The 19,799-nt window shown below is 44.3% G+C and overlaps 1 protein-coding gene across 1 annotated transcript in view; it reads right to left on the reverse strand.

The window, feature by feature from the left end:
• The window catches only part of micu1 (mitochondrial calcium uptake 1), a 149,398-nt gene that overhangs the window by 113,821 nt on the left and 15,778 nt on the right, over positions 1 to 19,799 (reverse strand). Inside the window, 1 exon segment of the mRNA XM_031798895.1 lies at positions 8,110 to 8,272. Coding sequence (XP_031654755.1) covers positions 8,110 to 8,272 — 163 coding nt within the window.

A 19,799-nucleotide genomic window follows, 5' to 3' on the forward strand; every position in this document is an offset into this window, starting at 1 on the left:
CTACCCCAGTCCATCCTTTTGCTGGATGTAGATAACTAGTGGGTACAGTCCTCACTCCTACCCCAGTCCTACCCCAGTCCATCTTTTTCCTGGATGTAGATAACTAGTGGGTACAGTCCTCACTCCTACCCCAGTCCATCTTTTTCCTGGATGTAGATAACTAGTGGGTACAGTCCTCACTCCTACCCCAGTCCATCTTTTTCCTGGATGTAGATAACTAGTGGGTACAGTCCTCACTCCTACCCCTGTCCATCTCTCCTCCATAGAGTATCACTACTAACTAGTGGGTACAGTCCTCACTCCTACCCCTGTCCATCTTTTTCCTGGATGTAGATAACTAGTGGGTACAGTCCTCACTCCTACCCCTGTCCATCTTTTTCCTGGATGTAGATAACTAGTGGGTACAGTCCTAGTTCTGCATTGTTTGGAGCTTTGAGTTGTACACAAAATATATTTTGGAGTTTGTCCCATTTTGTGAATTCTTTGTTGGTGAGCGTGTAGCGGTATTTATTAGAGAGGGGGTAAAGATGAAGATTGTGATCGGGCGCAAGGCAGGTAGTAACCATGCCGAAAGGAAAAAGAGTAGAATAGAGAGAGTACCACTACCAGACCCACACACATCAGCAGAAGAGACTGCCTAGAGTGTAGCCTGTTTACCAGATAGCCAGTGGAGAGAGAAGAGAATACACACCATATAAAACCCACGTCACAGCGCAGGGCTAACCCCACCCAGAATACCTCATCAGCACAGGGCTAACCCCACCCAGAATACCTCATCAGCACAGGGCTAACCCCACCCAGAATACCTCATCAGCACAGGGCTAACCCCACCCAGAATACCTCATCAGCACAGGGCTAACCCCACCCAGAACACCCCATCAGCACAGGGCTAACCCCACCCAGTATACATCAACACAGGGCTAACCCCACTCAGAACACCTCATCAGCACAGAGCTAACCCCACCCAGAACACCTCATCAGCACAGGGCTAACCCCATCCAGAATACATCACCAGCACAGGTCTAACCTCACCCAGAACACCTCACCAGCACAGGTCTAACCTCACCCAGAACACCTCACCAGCACAGGTCTAACCTCACCCAGAACACCTCACCAGCACAGGTCTAACCTCACCCAGAACACCTCATCAGCACAGGGCTAACCCCACCCAGAATACCCCATCAGCACAGGGCTAACCCCACCCAGAATACCCCATCAGCACAGGGCTAACCCCACCCAGAATACCCCATCAGCACAGGGCTAACCCCACCCAGAATACCCCATCAGCACAGGGCTAACCCCACCCAGAATACCCCATCAGCACAGGGCTAACCCCACCCAGAATACCCCATCAGCACAGGGCTAACCCCACCCAGAATACCCCATCAGCACAGGGCTAACCCCACCCAGAATACCCCATCAGCACAGGGCTAACCCCACCCAGAATACATCAACACAGGGCTAACCCCACTCAGAACACATCATCAGCACAGAGCTAACCCCACCCAGAACACCTCATCAGCACAGGGCTAACCCCATCCAGAATACATCACCAGCACAGGTCTAACCTCACCCAGAACACCTCACCAGCACAGGGCTAACCTCACCCAGAACACCTCACCAGCACAGGGCTAACCCCACCCAGAACACTTCACCAGCACAGGGCTAACCCCACCCAGAACACCTCACCAGCACAGGGCTAACCCCACCCAGAACACCTCATCAGCACAGGGCTAACCCCACCCAGAATACCTCATCAGCACAGGGCTAACCAAACCCAGAATACATCATCAGCACAGGGCTAACACCACCCAGAATACATCATCAGCACAGGGCTAACCCCACCCAGAATACATCATCAGCACAGGGCTAACCCCACCCAGAATACATCATCAGCACAGGGCTAACCCCACCCAGAATACATCATCAGCACAGGGCTAACCCCACCCAGAATACCCCATCAGCACAGGGCTAACCCCACCCAGAATACCCCATCAGCACAGGGCTAACCCCACCCAGAATACCCCATCAGCACAGGGCTAACCCCACCCAGAACACCCCATCAGCACAGGGCTAACCCCACCCAGAACACCCCATCAGCACAGGGCTAACCCCACCCAGAACACCTCACCAGCACAGGGCTAACCCCACCCAGAATACCTCATCAGCACAGGGCTAACCCCACCCAGAATACCTCATCAGCACAGGGCTAACCCCACCCAGAACACCTCACCAGCACAGGGCTAACCCCACCCAGAACACATCATCAGCACAGGGCTAACCCCACCCAGAACACCTCCTACAATAATAATGGCAGAGCCAATTGAACAGGAACTTCATAGAAACAATTTACAAGTTAGAACCCAGTCATCCAGAGGATTTGCAGTAATCTGTATTATCGTGTTGTGGGGCGCACTGGAACGATAGAGGAGAGAGATGCTGCAGTGTAGCGCACTGGAACGATAGAGGAGAGAGATGCTGCAGTGTAGCGCACTGGAACGATAGAGGAGAGAGATGCTGCTGTGTAGCGCACTGGAACGATAGAGGAGAGAGATGCTGCTGTGTAGCGCACTGGAACGATAGAGGAGAGAGATGCTGCAGTGTAAAGCACTGGAACGAGAGGAGAGATGCTGCAGTGTAAAGCACTGGAACGAGAGGAGAGATGCTGCAGAGTAAAGCACTGGAACGATAGAGGAGAGATATGCTGGAAGGTAAAGCACTGGAACGGTAGAGGAGAGAGATGCTGCAGAGTAGCGCACTGGAACGATAGAGGAGAGATGCTGCAGTGTAAAGCACTGGAACAATAGGAGAGATGCTGCAGTGTAAAGCACTGGAACAATAGAGGAGAGAGATGCTGCCGTGTAAAGCACTGGAACGATAGAGAGATGCTGCAGTGTAAAGCACTGGAACGATAGAGGAGAGAGATGCTGCAGTGTAAAGCACTGGAACGATAGAGGAGAGAGATGCTGCAGTGTAAAGCACTGGAACGATAGAGGAGAGAGATCCCCCCCCTCCCTCTCTCGCTGTGCCCCCCCTCCCTCCCTCCGCCCCCCCTCCCTCTCTCTCTGTGCCCCCCCCTCCCCCTCTCTCCCTGCGCCGTGTAAAGCACTGGAACAATAGAGGAGAGAGATGCTGCAGTGTAAAGCTGCAGTGTAAAGCACTGGAACAATAGAGGAGAGAGATGCTGCCGTGTAAAGCACTGGAACGATAGAGGAGAGATGCTGCAGTGTAAAGCACTGGAACGATAGAGGAGAGATGCTGCAGTGTAAAGCACTGGAACGATAGAGAGAGATGCTGCAGTGTAAAGCACTGGAACGATAGAGAGAGATGCTGCAGTGTAAAGCACTGGAACGATAGAGAGAGATGCTGCAGTGTAAAGCACTGGAACGATAGAGAGATGCTGCAGTGTAAAGCACTGGAACGATAGAGAGATGCTGCAGTGTAAAGCACTGGAACGATAGAGAGATGCTGCAGTGTAAAGCACTGGAACGATAGAGGAGAGAGATGCTGCAGTGTAAAGCACTGGAACGATAGAGGAGAGAGATCCCCCCCTCCCTCTCTCGCTGTGCCCCCCCTCCCTCCCTCCCTCTCTCTCTGTGCCCCCCCCCCTCCCTCTCTCCCTGCGCCCCCCCCCCCCCCCTCCCTCCCTCTCTCGCTGCGCCCCTAAACTAAACGCATTGGATATGTCGAATTTTATGTTCCTTTTGATGGCATAGAATGCCCTTCGTGCCGTGTCTCTCAGCTCGTTCACAGCTTTGTGGACGTTACCTGTGGCGCTGATGTTTATTTTGTCTGCTCCAGGGCAACAGTGTCTAGATAGAAATTGTATTTGTTGTCTTGGCTACTGGACCTTTTTTGGAACACCATTATTTTTGTCTTACTGAGATTCACCGTCAGGCCCCCCCCTCTCTCGCTGCAGCACCCCCCTCCCTCTCTCGCCGCGTGCCTCCGCCCCTAAACTAAACGCAAAACCCTTCAAGCCTGAAGATTAAAATTACTTTAATTACTTTAAAAATTACAAAAATATATGTTTTTAAGAGCTCAGTGCTAATATTAATCTTAACCCAAGACATTACATATCACATCATCTGTGTGCTCCGCTATTTCTCTGTGGGATTAATTTATAAATTAATTTAATTTATAAATTAACAAATAAAAACAGTAGGAAACTGAAGCAGAACTCGACTGACCCACCTTCTCTTCTGAAAACTCATTTAAAACCTTTAAAAAAAAAAAAAAAAAAAAAGGAAACTAGTTATTTATTAAGATCCAGTCTCAGTCCAGTGGAACTATTTCAACCAACCAGACTACTGATGGGAGGAGCTATAAGAGGACGGGCTCAGCTGACTGGCTGGAATTAATAGAATGGAGTCCAGTGATTTCCATTGGTTGGCTAGCGTTCCATTGATTCCGTTCTAATCCAAAATGTAATAAATAGAGTTTAAGGAAGCATTTATCCAGGGGCTAGAGAAACCAGTCAGCCAGAACACAACAAAGGAAAGTCTATTTACCAGGGGGCAGTCAGTCAGTGAACATTGAATAAAATATACAGTCAGCCAGCCAGAGTGGTATTATTAGGCTATATACCAACAGTATATGCACTGTAATCTCCCCTCCTCCGCTCTCCTGTACTGCACTGTCGTGTCATTAGGTCTGACAGAGCCAGCTAGGTGTTGGGAGAGATGAGGTGTGAGGTAAATGTACTGTAAACTCCCCTTCGCTGCTCTCCGCAATCTCTCTCCCTCTCCACAATCTCTCTCCCTCTCCACAATCTCTCTCCCTCTCCACAATCTCTCTCCCTCTCCACAATCTCTCTCCCTCTCCACAATCTCTCTCCCTCTCCACAATCTCTCTCCCTCTCCACAATCTCTCTCCCTCTCCACAATCTCTCTCCCTCTCCACAATCTCTCTCCCTCTCGTAGAATCTGACTGCGGGTGGTGGCGAGAGCTGGAAGGAGAGATGAGTGGCCTGGCTGTGGGTCAAATGCACTACAAATCACTCTTTCCCCCTCTCCACTTCTCTCCCTCTAATACAGTGAAGCTCAGGTCAGCAGTATTACTGTAATAACAGAATCAGAAAGAGGGGGAAGAATGGAAGTGAGAGGGAGGCAATGGAAGGACCCTCCTAACCAGGTTCAGGTCAGTCTTCAAGAAACCCAACAAATACTACCAGACATTTTTTTGTGATATTTATTTTAACATAAGCATAAAATAACCATAATGCAAAATATTAGGACCACCAAAAACATATTCAATTAATTTAGTTGCCAGCCTCAAGTCTGTCCCAGTCAAGAGCAAAAGCCTTTGCCTTGATGACAGCTTTTTACACGCTTGGCATTCTCTCAACCAGTTCCCACATATACTGAGCACTAAAAATAAAAATTCCCTGACGTAGGTCAGTTAGGATCGCCATTTCATTTTAAGAATGTGAAATGTCAGAATAATAGAGAAAATTATTTATTTCAGCTTTTATTTATTTCATCACATTCCCAGTGGGTCAGAAGTTTAAATACACTCAATTAGTATTTGGTAGCATTGCCTTTAAATTGTATAACTTGGGTCAAACGTTTCAGGGAGCATTCCACAAGCTTCCCACAAGTTGGGTGAATTTTGGCCCATTCCTTCTGACAGAGCTGGTGTAAATGAGTCAGGTTTGTAGGCCTCCTTGCTCGCACACCATTTTTCAGTTCTGCCCACACATTTTCTGTTGGATTGAGGTCAGGGCTTTGTGATGGTCACTCCAATACCTTGACTTTGTTGTCCTTAAGCCATTCTGCCACAACTTTGGACGTATGCTTGGGGTCATTGTCCATTTTGAAGACCCATTTGTGACCAAGCTTCAACTTCCTGACTGATATCTTGATGATGCTTCAATATAGCCACATAAATTTTCCTACCTTCACATCTATTTTGTGAAGTGCACCAGTCCCTCCTGCAGCAAAGCACCCCCACAACATGATGCTGCCACCCCCGTGCTTCACGGTTGGGATGATGTTCTTCTGCTTGCAAGCCTCCCCCTTTTTCCTCCAAACATAACGATGGTCATTATGGCCAAACAGTTCTATTTTTGTTTCATCAGACCAGAGGACATTTCTCCAAAAAGTACAATCTTTGTCCCCATGTGCAGTTGCAAACCGTAGTCTGGCTTTTTTAATGGTGGTTTAAGAGCAGTGGCTTCTTCCTTGCTGAGCGGCCTTTCAGGTTATGTCTATATAGGACTCGTTTTACTGTGGATATAGATACGTTTGTACCGGTTTCCTCCAGCATCTTCACAAGGTCCTTTGCTGTCATTCTGGGATTGATTTGCACCAAAGTACGTTCATCTCTAGGAGACAGAACACGTCTCCTTCCTGAGCGGTATGACGGCTACGTGGTCCCATGGTGTTTATACTTGCTTACTATTGTTTGTACAGATGAACGTGGTACCTTCAGGCGTTTGGAAATTGCTCCCAAGGATGAACCAGACTTGGAGGTCTACAATTATTTGTTCTCAGGTCTTGGATGACTTCTTTTGATTTTCCCATGATGTCAAGCAAAGAGGCACAGAGTTTGAAGGTAGACCTTGAAATACATCCACAGTTCCACCTCCAATTGATTCAAATGATGTCAATTAGAAGCTTCTGATAGGCTAAAGCCATGACATTTTCTGGCATTTTCCAAGCTGTTTATTAAAGGCACAGTCAATTTAGTGTATGTAAACTTCTGACCCACTGGAATTGTGATACAGTGAATTATAAGCGAAATTCTCTGTCTGTAAACAATTGTTGGAATAATTACTTCTGTCATGCACAAAGTAGATGTCCTAACCGACTTACCAAAACTATAGTTTGTTAACAAGAAATATGTGGAGTTGTTGAAAAACTAGTTTTAATGACTCCCTCATAAGTGTATGTAAACCTCCGACTTCAACTGTACCTACTCCGCGTCACAAAGACACAGCGGTTGGATTCGAAAATATCGAATTTGGAGTCAGACCAAAATAACAGATTTCCACTGGTCTAATGTCCATTCCTCTTTTTTCTTGGCCCAAGCAAGTCTTCTCTTCTCTTATTATTGGTGTCCTTTAGTAGTGGTTTCTTTGCAGCAATTCAATACCCTGGGGTGGCAGGGTAGCCTAGTGGTTAGAGCGTTGGACTAGTAACCGGAAGGTTGCAAGTTCAAACCCCCGAGCTGACAAGGTACAAAATCTGTAGTTAACCCACTGTTAACCCACTGTTCCTAGGCCGTCATTGAAAATAAGAATTTGTTCTTAACTGACTTGCCTGGTTAAAAAGGTATATATATATATATATATATATATAAATAAACACGAAGGCCTGATTGACACAGTCTCCTCTGACCAATTGATGTTGAGATGTGTCTGTTACTTGAACAATGAAGCATTTATTTGGGCTGCAATTTCTGAGGCTGGTAACTCTAATGAACTTATCCTCTGCAGCAGAGGTAACTCTGGGTCTTCCTTTCTTGTGGCGGTCCTCATGAGAGCCAGTTTCATCATACCGCTTGAGGATTTTTGCAACTGCACTTGAAGAAACTTTGAAAGTTCATGAAATTCTCTGGATTGACTGACCTTCATGTATTAAAGTAATGATGGACTGTCGTTTCTCTTTGCCAATTTGAGCTGTTCTTGGCAGAATATTTTACCAAATAGGGCTATCTTCTGTACACCACCAGTACCTTGTCACAACAACTGATTGGCTCAAAAGCAATAAGGAAAGAAATTACACAAATAAATTTAACAAGGCACACCTGTTAATTGAAATGCATTCCAGGTGACTACCTCATGAAGCTGGTTGAGAGAATGCCAAGAGTGTGCAAAGCTGTCATCAAGGCAAAGGGTGGCTACTTTGGAGAATCTCAAATATAAAACATATTTTGATTCGTTTAACACTTTTTTGGTTACTACATGATTCCATATGTGTTTTTTAAAATAGTTTTGATGTCTTCACTATTATTCTACAATGTAGAAAATAGTAAAAAAATAATGAATGAGTAGGTATGTCCAAACTTTTGACAGGTACTGTATGTATAATATATATTTTTACTTTTTCTCCCCAATTTCATGATACCCAATTGGGAGTTAGGCGCTTGTCTCAACTTTAGACTTACTCTCTGGCTGTTTCTCATTGGGGGTGATGGAACGGACAAAGTCCTGTGGAGTCATGTAGACCTCTGCATCTCCGTGCTCACTGATGATCTTCAGCGTGGCGAAGTAACGGAAGATCTTGTCTGGAGTGGAGTAGGCTCTAATCCTATTCTCATACTCCATCACCTGGGGAGAGGGAGAGGTACTGTCAGTAGGGCTGGGCGCTATATCATTCATTCAAGATATGTTTCAGCGTGAGATGTGTGTATGTATGTATGTATGTATGTATGTATATATATAAGAGAGACGGGCGAGACAGAGATGTATATATTGACGTATTTTGGGGCCGTTTAGGTGTGCTTGTTCTCATGTCTCCTTCTGCTGTGACTCTGCATACCCTTCATAGGAAAGTTTGATCATATGCACATCCTTAAAAATCATAGGTGCTAATAAAAATAAATACTAGTATAGAACAAGAAGGCCTGCACACTGTTAAAAAGGTCCCAATTCATTGACAACGTTTCCATCTGGATCCGTGTGCAGGGCCTTCTTGTTCTATACCGTTCCCATTTACACTCACACCAAGCACCTCCACCTGTTCCCTCACACCAAGCACCTCCACCTGTTCCCTCACACCAAGCACCTCCACCTGTTCCCTCACACCAAGCACCTCCACCTGTTCCCTCACACCAAGCACCTCCACCTGTTCCCTCACACCAAGCACCTCCACCTGTTCCCTCACACCAAGCACCTCCACCTGTTCCCTCACACCAAGCACCTCCACCTGTCCCTCACAACAAGCACCTCCACCTGTCCCTCACAACAAGCACCTCCACCTGTCACTCACAACAAGCACCTCCACCTGTCACTCACAACAAGCACCTCCACCTGTCACTCACAACAAGCACCTCCACCTGTCACTCACAACAAGCACCTCCACCTGTCACTCACAACAAGCACCTCCACCTGTCACTCACAACAAGCACCTCCACCTGTTACAACAAGCACCTCCACCTGTCACTCACAACAAGCACCTCCACCTGTCACTCACAACAAGCACCTCCACCTGTTACAACAAGCACCTCCACCTGTCACTCACACCAAGCACCTCCACCTGTCACTCACACCAAGCACCTCCACCTGTCACTCAACAAACTACTTCCTCTCTGACAAGCGGTTTCAACTCGCCATTTTCATTTTGGAGGTTTGGGCCAACAGAATCAATCATAATGTACACAAACACATTGAGACATTATTTTTTTTACTGTAACAGAAGAGAAGTTAACCTTTTCAGTTCCCAAGTCTTCAAATTGCGAGCAGAGCAGACACTACTAAAACAGGAGTATGATTCTGAAAAAAAATAAGTTTGCTCAGCTTGTCGCACGCGCCATTACGGTACCACAAACCACTAGCAACATTTTAGCCAAAGACTGTTATACTAGATGTCTAGTCTGTTTTATAAATGTGCAATAAGCATAAAACAACCCCGTTCTCATTGTGAGAAATAAAGGTAAGCAACTTGATTTCAACAACTGAACAAATTGGACAGGCTGGCAGTAGGAGACGGACAGAAGAGTGTGTTCATAACAGTTCAATTTATGTAGTTCTGTCTTTGTTCTTGTCTATTGATGTTCTGTATTGTGTTTCATGTTGAACTCCAGGAAGAGTAGCTGCTGCTTTTGCAACAGCTAATGGGGATCCTAATAAAAACACAAAACTGTTCTACCTTGTAAGCTAGCAAATAGATCCAAGTGAAATATAAAACATTAGCTGGCTACTCACTAGCAGCTGGGCTTCAGAGACTGTTGATGAGTCCTGTGTTAATGTTCTATAATGGCTGCTACCAAAAGTTGGGTCATTATTCGTGGGATGTGCATTATACTGTGTTCTGGTTACATTTTAAATAAAAGGGCATTTTTTATAAAAACAGACTTGAAAGCATCGATCAGTGATGACTGCAAAAAAAAATTAATCAAAATATTTTTTAAAAGCAGGTAAAACTATTGATGAAATAATTAAATTATTATTGAGTATTATAATTAGGCAAAATGTATATTATAATTATATATTGTGAATTGAACAAGAGCAAGACAGACGAACTAAACAGAATGTTATTCCACAACAGCACATTCACCCATCGAACAGCTTACCTCCTCATTCGCCATCATCAAACCCACACTCATGTTAGCAGCCTTTAAAATGTGTCATTTTAGGGTTGTCCAATCAGAAAAGGCATCTTATGACCAATGGGTAAACCAATCTAATTGGAATGTTTACCCTTGTAGGATGGCCAAAATTAGGGTGACTAAAATCAATGGAGGCCAGAGGGCAAAAAAAAAGAAAAACTAACCAAAAGAAAATAGTATAGAGTCAAATAAAATGTTAGTCACATGCGCCAAATACCACAGGTGTAGTAGACCTCACAGTGAAATGCCGAATACAACAGGTGTAGTAGACCTCACAGTGAAATGCCGAATACAACAGGTGTAGTAGACCTCACAGTGAAATGCCGAATACAACAGGTGTAGTAGACCTCACAGTGAAATGCCGAATACAACAGGTGTAGTAGACCTCACAGTGAAATGCCGAATACAACAGGTGTAGTAGACCTCACAGTGAAATGCCGAATACAACAGGTGTAGTAGACCTCACAGTGAAATGCCGAATACAACAGGTGTAGTAGACCTCACAGTGAAATGCCGAATACAACAGGTGTAGTAGACCTCACAGTGAAATGCCGAATACAACAGGTGTAGTAGACCTCACAGTGAAATGCCGAATACAACAGGTGTAGTAGACCTTACAGTGAAATGCTGAATACAACAGGTGTAGTAGACCTCACAGTGAAATGCCGAATACAACAGGTGTAGTAGACCTCACAGTGAAGTGAGTCAATGTGGAGGCTATATACAGGGGGGGTACCGGTACAGAGTCAATGTGGAGGCTATATACAGGGTGTTACGGTACAGAGTCAATGTGGAGGCTATATACAGGGTGTTACGGTACAGAGTCAATGTGGAGGCTATATACAGGGTGTTACGGTACAGAGTCAATGTGGAGGCTATATACAGGGGGTACCAGTACAGAGTCGATGTGGAGACTATATACAGGGTGTTACAGTACAGAGTCAATGTGGAGGCTATATACAGGGTGTTACGGTACAGAGTCAATGTGGAGGCTATATACAGGTAGTACCGGTACAGAGTCAATGTGGAGGCTATATACAGGGGGAACCGGTACAGAGTCAATGTGGAGGCTATATACAGGGGGTACCGGTACAGAGTCAATGTGGAGGCTATATACAGGGGGTACCGGTACAGAGTCAATGTAGAGACTATATACAGGGTGTTACAGTACAGAGTCAATGTGGAGGCTATATACAGGGTGTTACGGTACAGTCAATGTGGAGGCTATATACAGGGTATTACGGTACAGAGTTAACGTTAGTTTGACGTAATATTTTAGTATACGGTTTTCATATTAATTAGAAATTCTTGGTTTTCAAAGACAACTCAGAAAAACATGCACATCACTGTAAAATGTGAAAGGAGCACCGAATAGCTTTTAATTTTCTAACTAATGTATCATTATTACCTTATCGGTGCTCATTACTGAACGTCGCAAACCCTTGGATATCTGCACGAACCCTAGCCTAAATGATGAATCAGCGATATACAAAAACCGGTTTAATTATTTATTAACCAACTAAATAAGATCACAGAAATACATGAAAAACACACAATTAGTTCATACATGAGGTATTACGTGATAGGAAAGGAAAAGTCCCTAGCGGATGAAACCGCCATGACGGCTTGATAGACAAAGGAAAGAGTATTTCTCGCTCTTGAGCGGTCCACTCGTAGAAATTGCTAATACTTTACATGAACGACCGCTCACTCAAAAATAAAATTGCAATTTACATATTTACAAGTGCACGTCTTGCTGTCTCTCTGTGGTCATCGGTCCGTCTGCTGGAGAGTCTCGACAGAAAAGTTGCATTCCTAGTGGATACGTCAGGCGTACCCATCGTTGTCGCATAGAATAGATGTTTCGGCGGTTGTCGGTATTCTTGAACTAGACTTACGTCATTTCCAGCTGCAGACTAGTAATTCTGTCTAGGATTTGCTCTTATTCTGTAGTGATCGATAGTCTCAGAGTTTAACCAATTCCAGCAGTGTAGCCGACGCTACAAGCTCTAATGGCATTGTTGTGGCAGAATCACAATTCTTTAGGTAACATCGATAAATAAGCATACTTATGAAAATTTATAAAACATCTTGTGTGGGAAAAAGTTACTTGGGCCCTAGAGGGGAGAGGTCAGGCTTGTCTTCTTATGGGGATGTGTCTGTAACTATTACATGTCCTCTCTGAGGTTGCCCTTATCTTGATCTAGTGTATGACCTAAGAGGCTCACTGTCCCGGTGAGCTTGTCCAGGAGTGGGTGTATTTTTGATGGGAGTATCTAGAATTGACAATTGATATATGCCATTGGATGAGGTAATGTTCTGGTCTTAAGTGGTACCAAGAACGAGATAGGAACTTCGTTTAGGAGAGCAAACTGAACGATAATTTATAGCTAATGCTGTCTGGCTATGCGATACTCCTCTCTAAAGTAAAATCTTCCTTTGTGCAGTTTTCCTAAGACGTGTGGTTTGTCATGTCGACTAGGGGGTGGATCTTTGCTCTTAAGGATCTCAGTTGCCATTATGTTGACACTGAGAATTTATAGACACTGAATTGATCCGAGAGTCAAACAGGGCTATGGTGAAGCTCATATATAATTAAAGATGGGACTTTCTAATATACTCTGACTTGTGTGGTTTGCGCTCTCACGATTTGCTAAGGAAATTTTCACAACAGCATATAGAGTTCTTAACCATTTCACATGTTGCCTAAACGCTTCATATTTTCTGGTCTTAGAAATTCAACCATTTGCAACCTTAACTTACACAGTGGTTTGCGTGGTCTTGAATTGAGTCCATTCCAACGTGGGGACTCCGTCCCGACATTCTCTGACTTAATGTACATTTTGTAGGAAGTGGGTTTTACACTCTGTGGAAAAAGGTCAGATTCCATGAGACCTGATGTGATGTCTGGCCTCACGGGGGGCCACTGTCTAGTTAAACTTAATATGAAAATCCATACTCTCATTTAGAAGCCTAGAATCACACTACATCTTTTCACAAATAGTTTCATATTTACTCAATAATTGTATTCCAACAGCTAGATGTGAATCTGATAATTGGAAAGTGTACACAAACAGAGATGCAGTAATGTGGGTCTCCTGTGTTTCATGAGGTCACTAAATTAAACAACTTTGACAGGGTTGTTCTTTCAAAACACCCACGGACAATTCCCACATTCTCAAAAGACGTTGTGTAATTATTCAAACGCTTGATTGTCCAAGTGTGTCTCTGTGTTCCACAGTTTACATTGTTCTCTGTGGTGTTCCAGACTGGAGAGGCAGCGTATTTTACGACCGTTATAAAACAGCCGACCTCTGACATCTACGAGAGAGAGAACACGCTGTAGAGATGGACCCACTGTCACCTGATCCTTTAGATCGTCACAGAGAGTCATGACATCACCTAACAGGACAAATTCAGACTTAGTGTAACAGGCCAGGAGAGAGCTTAGGGTACAGGCCGGTGCTGATGGAGGACAATAACACCCAGCAACAGTCAACGAAAAGCTATGTTTAATGCTTAAAACCAGCAAATCAAATTGTATGGGGACAGACTTGGTGGAGACAACCAAGTACTGAAGGTGATCCTTGGTAAATATTGCCACTCCACCACCTTTGGTAGATCCGTCTTGCCGAAAAAAGGTTATAACCAGAAAATATAACATCAGTATTCAAAACACTCTTCCTTAACCACGTCTCAGTAATGACCAACACATCTGGATTGGAGCTGTGAACCCACACTTTGATCCTTCAGATCATCACAGGAGAGTCATGACAGAAGATAGCCCTATTTGGTAAAAGACCAAGTCCATATTATGGCAAGAACAGCTCAAATAAGCAAAGAGAAAAGGACAGTCCATCCTTACCTTAAGACATGAAGCCAATCTGGAAAATGTCAAGATCTTTTAAAAAGTTTCTTCAAGTGCAGATGCAAAAACCATCAAGCGCTATGATGAAACTGGCTCTCATGAGGACCACCACAGGAAAGGAAGACCCAGAGTTACCTCTGCAGCAGAGGATAAGTTCATTACAGTTACCAGTCTCAGATTTCAGCCCAAAGAAAACACTTAACCAGCATGGCTACCACAGCATTCTGCAGTGATACGCCATCCCGCCTGGTTTGGGTTTAGTGGGACTATCATTTGTTTTTCAACAGGACAATTACCCAACACACCTCCAGGCTGTGTAAGGGCTATTTGACCAAGAAGGAGAGTGATGTTGTGCTGCATCAGATGACCTGGCCTCCACAATCACCCGACCTCAAACCAATTGAGGTGGTTTGGGATGAGTTGGCCTGCAGAGCGAAGGAAACGCAGCCGAAAAGTGCTCAGCATAAGTGGGAACTCCTTCAAGACTGTTGGAAAAGCATTTCAGGTGAAGCTGGTGGAGAGAATGCCAAGAGTGTGCTTAGCTGTCATCAAGGCAAAGGGTGGCTACTTTGAAGAATCTAAAATCTAAAATCTATTTTGAAAGAAATTCCAGAAATTAAGTTTTACAAGGCACACCTGTTAATATACATGCATTCCAGGTGACTACCTCATGAAGCTGGTTGAGAGAATGCCAAGAGTGTGCTTAGCTGTCATCAAGGCAAAGGGTGGCTACTTTGAAGAATCTCAAATATATGGATCTGTTTAAACACTTTTTATGTGTTATTTCATCGTTTTGAAGTCTTCACTATTATTCTACAATATAGACAATATTAAAAAGTTTTTAAAAACCTTGAATGAGTAGTTATGTCCAAACTTTTTTTGTCTGGTTCTGTAATTTATTAGACACTAAGACATCAGTGCTTCAGGATGGAAATATGCAGTTATCCAGTTGCTAAAAAATACCATAGCTTCCTTAAAAACGAGAGTTCAGTTCATGTAACAGGGTTGACTAAAATGAGGGACTGGTGTTTATTTTTTTTAAATAAAATTAAACATTAAGGCTAAGTATAAAAACACATTGAAGACACCAATTTTTTTTCCACTATTTGTCAAATACAACAAATAGTGAATACTGTACTGTGAACAAATACTGTGAATACTTACTCTACAACTGGTACTTTATATTTACAAAATAATAAAAACATTCCAATGTGGTGTTGCAGGCCTGTTGAGTACATCTGAGCTGAAAAGATTCCAGAATCTTCTGTTAAAACTACTAGTGCCTATGCAGACGGTGTAATCAAAATCTTAACTGGCCCATTTCAAACCGGTCCTTTTGTGAGGCGCAGCGGGGAACTAGTTGTGTATCATGGAGAGTGGTGGATAAACCAGGAGGATCTTCATCGGTTAAACCTCTAGTTTGGGAACATTTCGTCTTCCCAGTAGATTACAACAGCGAAGGGCATAGAGGGTGTTGCCACTGCTCAACCAGAATAGCCTGTGCAGCTGCCAACACCTCAAATACGTACACGTTTACACCGACATCACCCCAGGATACCAGAGCAAGACGGAGACGCTAAGAAACACCACAACATGGTCTCCCCTCTGCATTCAAGCAGACAGATGATTCTGACTGGGCCAAAGAAACATGGTCTCTCCTCTGCATTCAAGCAGACAGCTGATTCTGACTGGGCCAAAGAAACATGGTCTCTCCTCTGCATTCAAGCAGACAGCTGATTCTGACCGGGCCAAAGAAACATGGTCTCCCCTCTGCATTCAAGCAGACGAGAGCTGATTCTGACCGGGCCAAAGAAACAACAAGAGCGATAGGTAGGTTAAGTTTATATGTTTTACAGTCTTTGGTTTATAGCGAACGTGTGTCGATTCTCGGTGGTTGAGAATGAGGGGTTTCAGCGCCTCGTGAAAGAGCTCGAGACACGTTACGAAAGTCCATCTTGCACCGATTTCAACAAACAGGTAGTACACCCGGCTCTACAGTATATAAGCAAGCCAATGCCGAAGTTTAATTAATTGTCCGATGCAGTGACAGCCCATCACATTAGCCGATCTGCGTTTCTCAATAAGTTCAAATCACATGAATGCATCTAACTGGTATACACACACACACACACACACACACGGTAAATCCCTACCTCCCACATGGTTGCAAACGCAGCATCAGAGGAGAAACTTGAGAGGCTCAACATAACAATCCTGTCACAACAGACAATGCAAACACCATTGTGAATGATGTCACAACAGACAATGCAAACACCATTGTGAATGATGTCACAACAGACAATGCAAACAACATTGTGAATGGCATTTAATTGTCCTGCTGTACCGAAACCAAGACCCCAAAACCGCAATGTGTATCGAACCGTAGGTTTGGTGAAGCGCTACACCCCAAAATGAATAATTAACAGTTTTTTTTTTTAAAAGGGACTTCTAGGTTTCTATCTTACCAAGGCACAGGACATCTGGGGTTGCAAAATTGAATTTAAATTGTTTACCAGGAATCCTGGCCATATTTCCATGAATCTTACAACTGGGATGTCTGGGAAAACATGGGAATCTTACCGGAATTTTGCAACCCTAAGCCAGCCTGCCACACACATAACCAGTTAGCCTGACAGCAGCCATTCCTATTGGCCAGAGAAGGAGAAGCAGTACGCTCTACTTCCTGTTTTAGACATGGCGGCTTCTTCAAAGAGATTATTTATCCTTTTCAGCCAAGATAAATCGGTTGCATGTCATTTCCTGACTTCTATATTGGTTATAAGCCATACATACCCACAGTTCCACAGCATAACAAATTACACAATCCAATTTGCACACAGACAGACTATATTGATAGTTTAACTTTGCAATCATTGGCTTTTGTTTGATGTACATTTTAAAGTGAAAAATCGGCGTCTCAGCATCATTCTGCCCTTCTCCAAGAGTCCCAACAAACAAAACGTATTTCAGGTCACAGTACTGACTAGAGACCAGACAGACAGACTGATCTATTCAGGTCACAGTACTGATCAGAGACCATCAGACAGACTGAGCCATTCAATCTAGTCTTCCACTGGGGGAGAGATACAGCCCTGACTGCAACCCAAATCCTATTAGGGCCAGATACTCAGAGACAGATAGACAGGGGAAGGATCTCGCTCTCTCCCACCCACCCACAAGACGATCAACATCAGACATTAAGACTACGGTGTTCATCCACACAGTGCTGACAGCTCCTCAGATAGCATTGCATTTAGCTGCTGCTGCCACAAGGATCATTCTGCCTTTTCATTTCCCAATTCTCTCTTTCTTCATCCCTCGCTCACCTGACAGTCAGATTTCTATCCACTACATCGTGTTTTGTGTTGAGAAGAGGTGGACATGTTGGAACCATCCCTCCCCAATAGGGTTAGGGATGATGATGATGATGATGATTGACAGCCGTCGCCGATGGTGACGATGTCGTGATGTACAGACGACGGCGTAGCCCACTTGACTGGCACCGCACGTAAAAAATGTTTTGTCAAACAGCAGGACAGCACACAGCAGGACATTGGATTTGTAATTTGCCTATTCCTATAGCCTATTTCCATAAATACACTAATCAAAGTTTATTAGTCACGTGCACCGAATACAACAGGTGTGGTAGACCTTACAGTGAAATGATTCCTTACAGGCACTAACCAATAGTGCAAAAAAGGTATTAGGTGAACAATAGGTAAGTAAAGAAATAAATCAGTAAAAAGACAGTGAAAAATAACTGTAGCGGGGCTACAGACAGTAGAGAGGCTATAGACAGTAGAGGCGCTAGACAGTAGAGAGGCTACAGACAGTAGAGAGGCTACAGACAGTAGAGAGGCTACAGACAGTAGAGAGGCTACATACAGTAGAGAGGCTACATACAGTAGAGAGGCTACATACAGTAGAGAGGCTACATACAGTAGAGAGGCTACAGACAGTAGGGAGGCTACAGACAGTAGGGAGGCTACAGACAGTAGAGAGGCTACAGACAGTAGAGAGGCTATAGACAGTAGGGAGGCTATAGACAGTAGGGAGGCTATAGACAGTAGAGAGGCTATATACAGTAGAGAGGCTATATACAGTAGAGAGGCTATATACAGTAGAGAGGCTATATACAGTAGAGAGGCTATATACAGTAGAGAGGCTATATACAGTAGAGAGGCTATATACAAGTCTACATACAGACACCGCTTAGTCAGGCTGATTGAGGTAGTATATACACGTAGATACGACCAAAAGTATGTAGACACCACATCAAATTAGTGGATATGGCCATTTCAGCCACAAAATTTACTGACAGGTGTATAAAATTGACAACACATCCATGCTATCTCCATAGACAAACATCGGCAGTAGAATGGCCTTACTGAAGAGCTCAGTGACTTTCAACGTGGCGCCGTCATAAGATGCCACCTTTCCAACAAGTCAGTGTGTCAAATTTCTGCATGGAAGAACTTGACTGGCCTACACAGAGCCCTGACTTTAACCCCATTGAACACCTTTGGGGTTGAATTGGAATGCCGACTGCGAGCCAGGCCTAATCGCCCCAGCATCAGTACCCGAACTCACGAATGCTCTTGTGGATGAATGGAAGCAAGTCCCCACAGTAATGTTCCAACATCTAGTGGAAAGCCTTCCCAGAAGAGTGGAGGCTGTTATAGCAGCAAAGGGGGGGGACCAACTCCATAATAATGCCCATGATTTAGGAATGAGATGTTGGACGAGCAGGTGTCCACATACTTTTGGCCATGTTATACAGTCTACAGAATGCAAGAGAGGGATGTCGGCCAAGAAGAGCGGAGAATTCCACCAAAGCTAAAATGTCCAGTCAGAAATCAACCTCCCAGTTTTAACAACAGTAGTATATATTCCCTTCTCTCTCTCTCTCCATTCGATAGGCTATGAATATGACAGAAGGTTACGCTTCAATCGTTTTATGGATGGCTTTCTCCTGATGCAATATCCTGTTTCGCAGAGTCGTGGCTGTTTTTCCCCTATACCTCGGGGAAGCTCAGAGGAAGGGGTACGTGTCTCTTTGTTAAACAACAGCTGGGGCGCAATCTCTAATATTAAGGAAGTCTGGAGGTTCTGCTCGCCTGAGATAATGGATAAACTGTAGACCACACTATTGAGCAAGACAGTTTTCATCTAGAAGTTTTCGTAGCTGTGTATTTACGATATCATGTTCCACCATGTAGTCCTATAACTTACTACGCTAAGACAGTTCGTTCCTCATCAGACAGTCACTGTTCCACCATGTAGTCCTATAACTTACTACGCTAAGACAGTCCGTTCCTCATCAGACAGCCACTGTTCCACCATGATATTGTCCTATAACTTACTACGCTAAGACATCCCGTTCCTCATCAGTCACTGGTCCATCACACACACGTTCTGCTCCTCCAACAGAAATGAACAGAATAAAAGACGAGCCTCTCTCTGCCCTTTCAACAACGTATTTCTTCACGATTCCTCCAGTTGCATTTGATTTGGTGCCAACAGTCGCTGTGGCGAAGAGAAACAGCAGCAGCAGCATTCTGGGATGTGGTCAATAGGAGGCGATAGCATCGTATATCATCATGTTTTATGGGTACTCGATAGGACAAAAGGTTGACATGCCCCCCCCCCCTCCCAACTC

The sequence above is a fragment of the Oncorhynchus kisutch genome, linkage group LG20 (genome assembly GCF_002021735.2).
Source record: "Oncorhynchus kisutch isolate 150728-3 linkage group LG20, Okis_V2, whole genome shotgun sequence".
Taxonomy (NCBI): domain Eukaryota; kingdom Metazoa; phylum Chordata; class Actinopteri; order Salmoniformes; family Salmonidae; genus Oncorhynchus; species Oncorhynchus kisutch.